This window comes from Arvicanthis niloticus, chromosome X (genome assembly GCF_011762505.2).
Source record: "Arvicanthis niloticus isolate mArvNil1 chromosome X, mArvNil1.pat.X, whole genome shotgun sequence".
Taxonomy (NCBI): domain Eukaryota; kingdom Metazoa; phylum Chordata; class Mammalia; order Rodentia; family Muridae; genus Arvicanthis; species Arvicanthis niloticus.
In genome coordinates this window covers 61,370,016-61,384,026 of record NC_047679.1, presented here as the reverse complement: position 1 = coordinate 61,384,026, position 14,011 = coordinate 61,370,016, and the positions used below count along the sequence as shown (strand labels likewise).

General features: G+C 34.1%; 1 protein-coding gene across 1 annotated transcript in view; it reads left to right on the top strand.

Moving 5' to 3' along the window:
• Brwd3 (bromodomain and WD repeat domain containing 3) overlaps positions 1-14,011 on the top strand; it is a 108,544-nt gene that overhangs the window by 55,227 nt on the left and 39,306 nt on the right. The window contains exons 13-18 of the mRNA XM_034485735.3: positions 908-948; positions 4,573-4,677; positions 5,955-6,108; positions 9,039-9,173; positions 10,754-10,882; positions 13,530-13,755. Of these exons, the coding sequence (XP_034341626.1) occupies positions 908-948; positions 4,573-4,677; positions 5,955-6,108; positions 9,039-9,173; positions 10,754-10,882; positions 13,530-13,755 (790 nt within the window). The remainder of the gene's footprint in view (positions 1-907; positions 949-4,572; positions 4,678-5,954; positions 6,109-9,038; positions 9,174-10,753; positions 10,883-13,529; positions 13,756-14,011) is intronic.

The following is a 14,011-nucleotide window of genomic DNA, read 5'->3' as shown; positions in this document are numbered from 1 at the left end:
TGAAGCACATGATTTGCAGTTTTATTTGCAAGGTCCCAGGTAAGCAAAGTATTATCCAGTAAAAATCCCCTGTTCAAATGAATGGTGCACCACTTGTATTAGTTGTCAAGGTTATATTATTTCTTCAGCACACTTAAAATTAGTTATTGCTCGTGCCAGTGAAACTTCAGAACTTATCAATAAATATTGTATCGAAACCGCAAAACTATTTAAGTCAGAAGAAGTATATGACTATGTGAGTAATGTTTAAAAATTAAAATCATTAAGTACGAAGGTTTTGCTGTTTTTTTTTTTTTAATTAAAAGTCAAGTTCAAGTGCAGTTTGGTAAGTGGCTGTTGTGAAAATGAGTGCCTCTGAGGGTACATTTTAGATTCCTATCAAAGAAAGGAAGAACTATAAGTGATAGCTTCAGTTTTAATGTTGTTGTCATTGTATACAAAGATATAAATCATGGCATGAAAACTGTAGGGCATACAGAATGTTAGATGAATCCTTTATCATATTTAAAAGAACATGTGGCAAACAAAAGTCAATAAATAGTTCCCTAAAGTTAGAGAAACGGTTGGGAACTTTCAATTAACTCAGTTGTTTTAAGGTAGTTCCTTCTATTACTGTGTTATCTCAGAGAGGGTGTAATAATGTAGCACCTTTGCAGAACTATGCATCCCTTGATATGATCTATAAGCAGATTTGTTTATGTTTAGTTTGCTTCAGAATGCCACAAACTTATTTTGTACACTGGTTGGGGCTTCAGCGATTTATCTTTTTAAGCAAAATGAGTTTTTAACATGAAAATTATATTAAAATAGGATCTACCCTGTAAAGCTTTTGCCTGTAAATTTAGGAGAAGGACACTATTTTTTACATAAGTTCATTTAATCAAAAGTCTGTTGTTCTATGTTTTAGGACAAAGTTGTTGCTGTTCAGTTCTGTAACATTGGAGACAGGTAATTATGGAGTACATACTTGTATAAAGAAATATTTGACTTTTTTTTATTATTCCCTCCAAACTAATACAGTTGATATCCAGACATTGACATTTCAAGAAACTCACTTAGAAATCCTTTTCTAGGCTAAGCATCTCTTCACATCACCTTTCCCACAGTTATGCTCCATCAGCTCAATTTACAGTCACTGAGGTCAGACCGAGAAATGAGTTTGTACCTTGACCCTCCTCCTGTAGTTCTGGATATCTTTCATTGTACCCTAATTTCACTTACTGCCAAAAGTTTTTTTTTTTTTTTTTTTGGTCGTTTGTTTTGTTTTAAGATGATCTTGGTTACTTGAATTGCTTGGCTGCTTTTAAAGATAAAACCTACAAGATGCATTCGTGGAGAGGGAGATTGTTTTGTAAAGTCCCTGGCAGTTGAAGCTGGCTGTGCTGATGACGTGTGCTATCACTGAGAGATAACATTAGACAAAGCAGCTTGGAGTTCTTTCTCACCTTACAGAAAATGTATGAAGCAGAAATGAGCTATTTTATTTTGTTAGACACTTAGGTTCAGAGTCCATGTCTGTCTTCCTTGCTATCTGTATCTCTTTAAAATGGTTAATTCAGTAGTGACCATAGCCTGTCTGCTCTTGCGCTCCGTGAGTTCCTGTGTTGTTGTATACTTCGCCTTTTATGTTTTCTCTGACCACCTGATTTGACCAAGAATTGTTTTGTTTGAGTAGTATGTCTCTGACAAGCAAACATTTGCTCTATTCAGAAATTTTCTTGCCATTTTTCTTCTGTTGCTCTGGAATGAATTTTAAATCCCAAACTGGCATTTCCAGACTCTGTTAAAACCTGACTTAGACAACTACATTCTTTTCTCATATGAATCTATGCATTTTTTCCTAGTCACTTTATGGATTTCTATTCCATATTTTCACATTATCTCATCCACTACTTTGCTTATACTTTCCTCACACTACTCCTGTCCAGCAACGTCATTCCCCACTTTCTACCTTCTTTTCCTTTCCCTCCTGCATGTCCTGTCTCCCATCTCCTTTTCTCTCTTTTTCTTTTCTGTCTCTATGCCTCCATTTCCCTCCTGATTCTATCTTATCTATGTCTCATATGGGTTTTAAGGTTCATGTCCTACTTGGAGCTTGTCCTGAGATGTCCAGATTTCATATTTATTTTGACATTCTCTGAACATGTGAATCACTGGTGTATAAGATTCATTCCCTATCTCTGTAAAGTCAGACTTTATATACAGATAATTGTGAGATCTCTAAAATATCTGACCCGCAAAGGTCACAGACTATGTTGGTCAAAAATTTAGTACAAAATACATAAAACTAGCATGTTTGTGTCTATATGCCTATATGGCAGTACTGTGGGTGACTTTTTATTTCAAGGCACTTTTGAACAGTGAGTAATTACAAAGGTGAACTTCTGACCATCTTTGTGAAATATAAATATAAAAGCAAATAATGATAATCCAGTTTATCTATATTAAGTATGATGAAACATTAAAATATAATAGAAGAATAAATTAACCATACTACCATTCTTAAATGACTTTTAAATTTGTGTGTGTATGTGTGCATGGGTATCTGTCCACATAACTGGGTGCCTGAGGAGATCAAAAAGGTCAGATCCTCTAGAGCTGGAGTTAAGGGGTTGTTGTGAATCTTGTGACAGTCTGAAAGAACAGTACATGCTCTTGTGGGGCTTTCTGTAGCACTTAGTTTTTAGGTTTAATTCTCTCTCTCTCTCTCTCTCTCTCTCTCTCTCTCTCTCTCTCTCTCTTTCTCTCTCTCTGTGTGTGTGTGTGTGTGTGTGTGTGTGTTTGTGTATTTCACATGACTCACAGGCCTTTATTGACTACCTGACATAGGTACTGTGAACAAAACTCCAATCCTCTGTAAGAGCAGCATGTGTTCTTACTGATCCAGTACCCATATTACTATAATTTTCTACTGAAACTGAAATTTTAATTTCTTACCTAGTTGTAAATGTGTATTTCAAAAACATTGTTAGTAAGCCTTTAAAAGTAAATGCAACCAATATATAAAAATCTTATATGAATCTAAAAAATATGTAAAACATGTTAAATATGAATAGATGCATATATGTGAAAAACTCAAAATGCTAAAATTTTGTTTCTCTAAGAAAAGATCATAGGTAAAACTTTGTTCATTCTTGAAATTCTTTGTACTTGTTTCTTTTATTGGTATAAAAACAAACACTTCCTAATCAGAGCAGCCAATTATACTAATATGATAATATAAACTAAAACAACTAACAATTTTTAAATTAAATATTAATTAAAATTATAATCTCAACATATTATTAACAGACCCTTTCTTAAAACTTTTCATGTTTCATTTTTTCCAAAATATAGAAAACAATTTGGCAATACATATGAAAACTTTTTTTTTTTTGATTTTTGAGACAGGGTTTCTCTGTGTAGCCCTAGCTGTCCTGGAACTCACTCTGTAGACCAGGCTGGCCTCAAACTCAGAAATCCGCCTGCCTCTGCCTCCCAAGTGCTGGGATTAAAGGTGTGCGTCACCACCACCCGGCCATGAAAACCTTTTAAAAATGTACCTGCTCTAAATCAGTACAATATATAAGATGGTAGAAAGACAGAGATGCTCTTTATAGCATTGGGTTTAAAGCTGAAATGTAAAAACACTTTAATTATTGATCATGATGCATTTCATTAAGTACATTTTGATAAATCTATATAGTTGAATACTTATTGAAATTGATGTAGTTCCGCACTTATAAATATAGATCTATAAAATATAGTTGTGGGCAGCATTGTAAATGGTGGGTTTCAGTTTTCTAAGTGGAATATGGATCATTATATATGTTTCAATGGGCTTTTTTTTTCATCCAATCTCTTAGTTTTTAGTTCATGCTGGCCTTGAACTTGTGATCTTCCTGGTTCATCATCTTGATTACTGGAATCATAAGCTTGCAAGCATACCTGGTTTAAATATGTGTCTAAAAGCTTAGAAAAAATACAATATCACACTTGTGAGTGAAAAAAATGTGTTGAGGGTAGCTCTTAATAAAAATGTTAGTATATTTATAGGGTTGTGCAACTTTCAGTGTAGTTATTCTTAGAACAAACATGTCTTTTCACCTTATAGAATGCTCATTCCCTTTTTTATGTATCCTTAAACCTATCATCATTTCTTTTCCAAGCACTGGGCAGCTGTTCTTCTCTGTTATTAGACTTATTTGCATATTCAGCATTCACCCATATTAAAAATGTATCATTATTCACTACTGAAAAATTCTGTTGTATGAATGCCATGTTTTATTTATCCATTGGCTAACATTTCATTTGTCTCAGCTTTGGGGATTATTGAGTGTTCCATGCATCTTCACATACACATTTTATATGTACTAACGTTTTCATTTCTTTTGGCGGATATGTACCTGGAGAATACGATTGCTGGGTCAAAAGGTAACTTAATTTAGCATTTTAGGAACTGCTGAACTGTTTTCTAAGATTAGTGTACTGTTTTCCATATCCCAGTAGTGTCTGAAGGCTATTTCTTTTATCATCAAGAAAATGTGATGAATTTTTGGAAAAAAAAAATAACAAGGTTATTTTACCTTCCAGCTTAAGGTTTGTTAGTGGAAGTAGAGATGGAACAGCAAGAATATGGCAATATCAACAACAAGAGTGGAAGAGCATAGTGCTAGATATGGCTACTAAGATCAGTGGGTAAGCATGATTGCTAGAGATTTCTGGCGTCTACTGTACCATGGCATATTATCTTTTATAATCTACCATATGTAATAATGAATGTACTTTTTATGTTAGTAACTAGTTTGGAATTAATTACCAGGCATGAAAATTGAACCTTTGGTCTTGTAGCAATTGTTGGCTTTGCTGTTGGTTGAGTAGAACATTGCTGATTTGACTGAGATCCTGGTCTATGGTGATGCTTTGATGTCTGAGTTTTATTATCTCCTGTGGAGTTATTTTCTGGCTTAGTTTTCATATGTCATTTTTTTATAACTATCTGTACTTCTATTTTGACTTATTCTTATTAAATACTACAGTAAACTTACCCTCTACTCTAATTACAAAGGACTCCTTCATATTTCATATTGTTTGCATTTATATTCAGCATTATATATGCACTTAATTGCTACCTGCTTTCAGCAGCTTACTGTTGATGAGATGATATATCAGTGTCTTTGAGATAATTCAATTCCTCCATGTTTGACCTTTAAATTGACTACCTTATTAAGTAAACTTACTTTATAGTCATAGACAGATATAATTAATGTCATACTCATTTATGTCATTAAATATTCTGATACTTATTTACAAAGACTAGTGTTTTTATTTTAAAATAATATGAAGATAATATGAGCAATGTACATGTTTTGTATTGTCTGGCAGCCAACATGATCATACTGTGAATTTTATTTTTGAAGTTATAGATTTATTTGTAATTTCACTTATTTGTGTACTTCCAAGTAACTATTGTATTAGTTTGGTTTTTATTGCTGTGATTAAATATCATAGCCAAAAACAACTTGGAGAGAAAAGTGCATCTTTCATCTTATAGCTCATAGATTATAATTCATCCCCAACTTACTCAAGGCAAGAACCTGGAGGCAGGAACTGGATCAGAAGCCATAGGGAACATTGCTTACATAGGCTTGTTCTCTTTTGTTTGCTCAAGCCACTTTCTTATCCAGGATCACCTGCCTATAGGTGGTACTGTTAATAATGGGCTGGGCCCTCCCACATTAATGGTTAGACAAGAAAATGCCCTACAGTATTATTTAAAGACTAAGCTAATTTCCCCAATTGAGATTCCTTCTTCCCACATGACTCTAGGTTATGACCAACTGACATAAAGCTTTCCAGCACAACTATTTACATCTAATCATTTACATCTTCCTAAAAATTTGGTCATATTTGCTGTTTTGTGTTTCCTTTTGTTAAAATGTACAGGTTATGACTATGTCAAATTATTGTTTCAGGAATAATTTGACATCTACGGAAGACAAAGTCACTAAACTAAAGGTGACTATGGTGGCTTGGGATCGGTATGACACCACTGTTATTACTGCAGTGAACAATTTCCTTTTGAAAGTTTGGAATTCTGTCACAGGGCAGCTTCTTCATACTTTATCTGTAAGTATTCTACTTTTTCATAGAAAAAGAAATTATTTAAGCCTAGTGCAGTGGTGTATCATATGTATGACACTTAAGGTGAAGTATAGATTACTTGAACCTAGGAGTTTGAGACCAGTCTGGGTCAAAAAAGACACTGTCTCAAAAAAGAATGAAAATTTAATTATTCTAGGAGAAAGACATTTGAGTTTTGCTTTCTTTTCTATGATGTATTAGCCTCTGGAGAATATTTTGGAGGTCCTTTGTTACATCTACCTGATAAGACTAATAAATGATACCCCACTGAGAGCGTGAATAATTTTTAAAAGGTTATTTCTAAGCCTAGTATTTATGCATTTCTTTTTTTTAAATTGGATATTTTATTTACATTTCAGATGCCACCCCTTTCCCCATTTCCCCTCCCTAGAAAACCCCTTCTCCTTTTTGCTTTTATACAATTTTTTAATGTTAACCAAATGCATTTCTTAATGTTAGTAGTTCTTCAAGTATACAGTGATTTGTCTTTACTGAGGGTTAGGACTGTTTTATTTTTTTGCACATATGTTGTACACTGTCTATCTGCAGTGATAAGTTTATGTTAAGAAAGAGAGGAAACAGGAAGTAGTTGAAATGATCGTGCTTTTTTGATTTTACTTATGTTTCTTATAGTAGAAGAATGCTACATCTGTAGGATTAATAGCAGAATACATGTGGGTGGCGTTGTTGGTCATCATGTTACGGGTTGACTTCTTTTTCTCCTCTCTGCTTCAGTTATCAGTTTATAAGCATTTTACTGTGACAAATCCAAGTAATTATTCTATGATTTCAATGTAGTATTAAGTGGCAGGGTTGAGACTAGAAACTCAACTTACTTTCTTAGTTACCTTGCTTTCATATCTATCCAACTAATTGGTAATCTTCACCTCTGTCTGTAGTAACAGCACATAGGATGCTGAGGTAGAGGAGTGCCACAGATTGGAATCTACCCTGAGCTACATATTGAATACCGGGCTAACCAGGAAAATCATCTCAACACCAGTCAACTAGTCAATAAGCAAAAGCAAACAAACAAAATAACCTATATTCTTTCTTCGAGTCTTTAATTGGTAATGTTGGTTTGGATCAATACTCCAAACAACAGATAATCTGTTATATATAATATAATACCAGTTTTTCTAGCAGCCAAAATTAAAAATCTCATTTCACTAACATATTTAATATATCCAAAATATACCATTTCAAAATGGATTCAAAATGGATTTACTAATAAAACATTTGACATTCACTTTTCATGCAGTTTTCATATAAAAATATGTTCACACTACCCATATTTCAAATGCTTAATAGCCACAAATAGTAGTATTTACTGAGTTACACACAGCACATTCATCTCTAAATTCATAGCTTTAATTGTAGCTGTTAATTTGATAGATCCATCTAAGATAATATCTTCGTAGTTACTTGTTTAGTGACACTCTTAGGGCCAACTCAGAGATATGTTTTCACTAAATTTTATTGACAAAATTTTCTTTTTCTTTGTAACAGACAGAGCTACTTAATTTTCTTTTTCTGTCTTTATTTCATTCATTTATTCATTCACTCATTTTTGAGATGAGTTTCATGTAGCCCGGGCTAGCCTTAAACTTTTTCAATTTAGCCAATAATGACCTTAAATTTTCTGTTCTTCCTGGTTCCATATTCCAAGTGCTGGGACTGTAAGCACGTGCCATCACGTGGTTTTCTACAGGGCATGTGGTGCTAGGGAAGAACTCTACCAACTGTTCTAAATTCCAATTCCTTCATTTCATACCGTACTTATGTTTCCACTGTAACAATTTATGTCATGATCTTTGTGGAGCATAAAGCTCTTGTATTCAGTGATCCTGGATTTCTACTGGGTGAACAGTTTTGGATTAAGTATTAGAAATCAATGAAAAATTAATGAGCATTTTCTTCTGTTGCTTATTAAAAGAGAAAACCTTTTAACCAAATAAAGGCTGATTATGAAAAGTTCAAGAGGCAGCACTGTATATTTCTAATAGTGATCTGATATGGGAGAGACTTTGCACTAATGTACTCTGAAATAGATATGCTGTTACCATTTCAATTATCAATATCAATTTATGCTTTATTGAATATACTTTTTGGAAACTAAGAAATAGTGGCTTATTCAGAAGATTCTAGAACAAAGTAGTTACAGCATAAAAAGAATATTTTTAGTAGTCGTAGGGAAGAATTTTGGTTCTTTTCAAGTTATTGATGGTATTTTCTGTAATAGAATTTTACCTATTCATCTTAGCACTGTATATTTTGGGGTAGTCTTGAGGTAATTTTTGGAGGTAAGCTTTTACTATATACAGTTGGACCTATCATCTTCCTACCTCAGCCTCTTGAGTTCTGAGACTACAGATACAATTGATAGAGAAGGTTGGATGGAAACCAATCAGGTCTTTTATCATGGTAAGAGTAGATAGATGTTATAGTGAAAGGTCTGTTTTCCTTTCTCTGTCCTGCAACTTCTACTCTACCCTATCTTGTGTATTCCCAACTGGGTTCAAATTTACTGTATAGTCAAGGGTGGCCTCTGATTGTCCTGCATCCGTGCCTTGACTGCCAGAAGTATATATGCTGTCACACCCTGTTTGTTGTATTTTCTGTGGCTTTTAAAAAAAATTAGTGAAGTCTTAGATTTCCAAATTATATTTCAGTAACTGAGCATTAATCATCTTTCTATGTCTTATATCTATGACATCCGGTTTATAAAATCAGCAGTTGTGCATTTAAGGACCTCTAACTAGAATAATTATTTATAAAGTATCCACAAGTGACTTCTATTCAGTTGATATGCCTTAATTCATCTCATCCAGACTTCTAGTGCTCAAGAACATTTAGACAAATAAGTCAGACATCTGGAGTTGCATCTTCATTTCTAATATTGATTTTCATCACAGGGGCATGATGATGAAGTATTTGTTCTAGAAGCACATCCATTTGATCAAAGGATCATACTTTCAGCGGGTCATGACGGGAACATTTTTATTTGGGACCTTGACCGAGGGACCAAAATACGAAATTACTTTAATATGGTAAGCAAACTGTGTATATAAAGTTCATATTTTCATATTAAATATTACTTTGTTTTTCTTTTGATAATCTAGTAGCGTAGGACAAAGGAACAGCTTGTCATCTTGTGTTTAAGTCATGAAATAATTCAGAGAATGCCCCAGGGACTTAGAGTTAGACCTTTTAGCATGGCTATTTAACATGGTTGTTAGTATTTTTCAGATTCTGATGTCTACATCTAAACTCTTTCAGTCAGATTGGATTTAAAGTGTAAACTGACATCAACATTATAATTTTAATTTATAATTACTGAAATGACTGTGATACATGTATCCGTCTCTGCTATATACTTTAGCTATATGAGTTTCATAGTCAAACTTTTTGGAAAATAAAAAATAAAATATACATTTGCATATATATGCATGTTCTGTTGTTGGAGGAGGAAGAGGAGGAAATGGTGTCTCATGTAGCCCAAGTATGCATCAAATTCTCAGTATAAGCAATGATGACTTTTAATTCCTCATCCTTCTGCACTACCTCTTTTATTTAAAGATTTATATTTTATGTATGTGAGTACACTGTAGCTGTCTTCAGACACAGCAGAAGAAGGCATTGGATCCCATTACAGATGTTCATCAGTCACACATGTGGTTGCTGGGATTGAACTCAGGACCTCTGGAAGATCAGTCAGTGTTCTTAACTGCTGAGCCAGTCCCTGTACTACCCCTTAAGTGTTTGAATTACATGTGTGCACTGCCATACCTCATTGTGGTTTCTTTTTCTTTTGCTCACATGATCTTGTATATTGGTATAGATGCTTATGTTATAAATCTCATACAAATTATGTGAAACACTGAGTGGCTGTAATTTCTCTCAGTGAAACACCATTCCTTCATATTCATATCCTGCATGTTTAGGATCCTTTTCTTAAGAATTGTTAAGACTAAACAGTGCTAAACTGTAGATGGGCCTTTGAGCTCACTCCTATACATTTTATATAGATCCAGATCATTACTAATACTAAGTCCTTTGTTAGTAGTTTGTTTGTATTGTTTCATTTTTTGTTTGTTTTTTTTGTTTTGTTTTGTTTTTTTGAGACAGGGTTTCTCTGTATGGCCCTGGCTGTCCTGGAACTCACTCTGTAGACCAGGCTGGCCTCAAACTCAGAAATCCACCTGCCTCTGCCTCCCAAGTGCTGGGATTAAAGGCATGTGCCACCACCGCCTGGCAGTATTGTTTAATTTTTAAGTTAGTTATTTAAAGGCTTATTTGTGTTATAGCTTAAGATATAAACATAATATCTTCACTTTGCTGAATAGCACCTTTGTCAATTTGATTACATATAGATCCTCTTAACTCTCCTGATGCATCCATTTATTATTTCATAAGTTTTTATGTTGGCTGCAGTTGTTTATTGTATCTACCAGTGTTATTCTTCATAAGTATATTTCGGAGTTTTACTGTTTACTCTAGGGTTCTGGCTACAGTACATTGAAATGCTGATTCATGTCAGAAACCAAAGGAATAGCCAGGAGAAGCTATCGCTTACTTGATATTTGCAAAAGACTCTTACAGTGACTTAAAAGACTTCTCTGAATTTCAGATTGAAGGCCAAGGTCACGGGGCAGTGTTTGATTGTAAATTTTCACCAGATGGAAACCATTTTGCCTGCACAGATTCTCATGGGCATTTGTTGCTATTTGGCTTTGGATGCAGTAAATACTACGAAAAGGTTAGTATATATAAATTTTTTGTTGCACATAATTTGGGATTGTACCATTCAGAAATAGTTTTTTTCATTGTATGTATTCATGAAACATGGTATTATGTTGCGTACAGAGATTTTCATACAAGCATATTCTATATATTGAGCATATGAACTTCTCTTCCCTTCCCCTTTCTCTCCTCTAGTTAGTCCCCCAGATAGTTTCACTTCTTCATTCATGTCATATATATAGATCAGTTTTTGTATCTATATGAAAACTAGGGCCCATATATTAGAGAAAACATGGTCTTTTTCTTCTTCGGGGCTTTAATGTTTCCAGTGTATAAAATTTCCAATTCCTTGATTAGGTTTATCACAGGTGTTTTATTCCTGAGGCTATTGTGAGTAGGATTATGGTCTTGATTTCTTATACAGTGTCTTCGTCATTCATATAAACAGAGGCTGATTGTTTTATATTAATTTTATATCCTGCTATCTTGCTGAAGATATTTATCAGCTCTAACATTTTTCTGCAGAAATCATTTTTTAAAAATTATATTTATTCATTTTATTTATGGGTATTTTCCTTGCATGATATGCATGCCTGGTACCCATGGAAATCAGAAGAGGGTCCCCTAGAACTTGACTTACAAGAACTCAACTTACAAATAATTCTGAGCCTATTGTGATAGCTGGGACTTGACTTCAGGTCCTCTGCAAGAGCAATGTTGCTTTTAACTGCTGAGCCATCTCTCCCAGCCCCACATGAAGTCTTTAGACTCTCATATGTATACAGCCATATTGTCTGAAAATAATTCAATTTTTTTGCTCTTGTTTGTATCATGTTCGTATCTGTCTCCTGTCTTAGTCTTTAAGATTTCAGGCACTGTATTGAACAAAAGTGAAAGAAATAGGTCTGCTTGTTATGACAGTACTTGGTGGTCTGTTTGGTTTGTATCTGGCTATAGATTTGTCATATTTAACCTTTATTATATTGAGATGAGTTTTGAATTTTTACACATAAATTTTATATACATATATACAATATATACATATATGAGTATTTTGTCTACATGTATGTCTGTATATCACATTCATGCCTGGTGCCAGTGGAGACCAGAAAAAGGTGTCAGATCCCTAGGACTGGAAATACAAATGATTATAAGCCACCCTGTGGGTACTGGGAACTGAACCCCAGTCCTCTGGAAGAATAATCAGTGCTGAAGCACCTCTCCAGCTCATACTTCTTTTTAAAGAAAGATTTTATTTTTATGTGCATATTTGTGTGTGTGTGTTTATATGTGTGTGCATGTGTGCATGTGTGTGTTCACAGGAGTGTAATGCCTGTGAAGAGTAGAAGAGGGTATTGGAGGTCCCTAGAGCTGAAGTTGCCAGCAAGAGTGATCTCTCTGCATTCTGGGAAATGAACTTGGGTCCTCTGACAGAGAGCAGTGGGTGTTCTTTAACTGCTATGACATTTTCCCACCCCAAAGATGTACTGCTTCTATTCTCAGTTTCTTCTGGGCTTTTGTCCTACTAGGATTTGTCAAAAGTTTTTCTGAATTAAATGAGATTATCATATGATTTCTGTCCTTGAGTCTATTTATGTGATGTATTAGACTTATTGATTTATGTATATTGAATCATCTCTTTGGATTTGAAGCCGATTTGATCATGTTGCATGATGTTTTTGATGTGGCCTTGAGTTTGTTTTGTAGGTATCTCATTTTTTCTTCTATATTCATTGGCGATATCAGTTTACAATTTTATTTTTGTCCTGTCTTTATCTGTTTTTTTTTTTTTTTTGGTTAGGTTAATGATGGCTTTATAAATAGATTTTGGTAGCATTCTTTTTTTTTTGTTTTGTGTAATTGCCTGAGAAAGCATTGTTGTTAATCCTTTAATGGTCTTGTAGAATTCAGAAGTTTGCTTTTTTAGTTGGGAGATTTTTTTTTTTTTTTTTTTTTTACTGATTGTTATTCTTTCAGGCTTGTTGCTTGCTATAAATCTGTTTAAATTATTTAGCTTGTTTTAGTTTAATTTTGTTAGGTCACATGTGTATGCCTCCATCCACATCTTTTAGTTTTTCTGCTAAATAGCTGGCATTAACCTTACTACTACTCTCTACCTGTCTCCCAAGTACTAGGATTATAGGCATGTCATACCACAACCACCTGGTTCTTTGTATTTTATTAGCTATGAGGCTGGGGTAGATTGTGGAACATTATAGTGGCAAGAGACTTCACCATCATTGAGGTCAGCTCAATTCTTGTAGTAGCTTTTAATATAGTTCATTTGGTTGATATTTATCTTTCTCAACTCGTGTATTACACTTCATTTACTGTTGAATAAAAATAAGAACTCATTACATAGGTCTGTGTGTTTCTTTTAAGTCAAATCAAAATATATAACTTCTGATAGACTGTTGTCTTACTTCTTGTCCTAAGTAGTGATAGATAAGATGAAATCTCAAAACTAATGCAAGTCATAGGATTTTATAGACAAGAAAACTGGGTCTTTTGTTTATGCCTAAAGGGAACATATAGCAATACAGAGCTATGAGAGAATATAAAGTTACCTGATTCAAAAAATATGGATGCTTTAGGGATGAAATAAGGGCACAACCTATGCATTTTCTGTTCTATTAAACACTAACAAAACATCTGTCACAAAGATTCCAGATCAGATGTTCTTCCACACCGATTATCGGCCACTCATCAGAGATGCCAATAACTATGTATTAGATGAACAAACTCAACAAGCTCCTCACCTCATGCCTCCCCCATTCTTGGTGGATGTCGATGGAAATCCGCATCCTACAAAATTTCAACGGCTGGTACCAGGACGGGAAAACTGTAAAGATGAACAGCTTATTCCACAGTTGGGCTATGTGGCTAATGGTATGCTACCTCCTAAAGCAAATTGAAAGCTTCGCAGATGTGTGCTCCTCACTGATTTCTCCAATAAGATATAATATGCATTATATATTATTTATATTAAGTTTTATGTGCATATTTCAGCTTCTCTGAGTAGTTTTTCACTGTTTAGCTCTGCTGTGCACAAAGAGGTTTAAGACAAACAGTAACATTCCCAAGAGGTAATTTCTTGACCTACCGCAGTGGGAAACCATTACCATATGTATGACCTTTTTCTGCA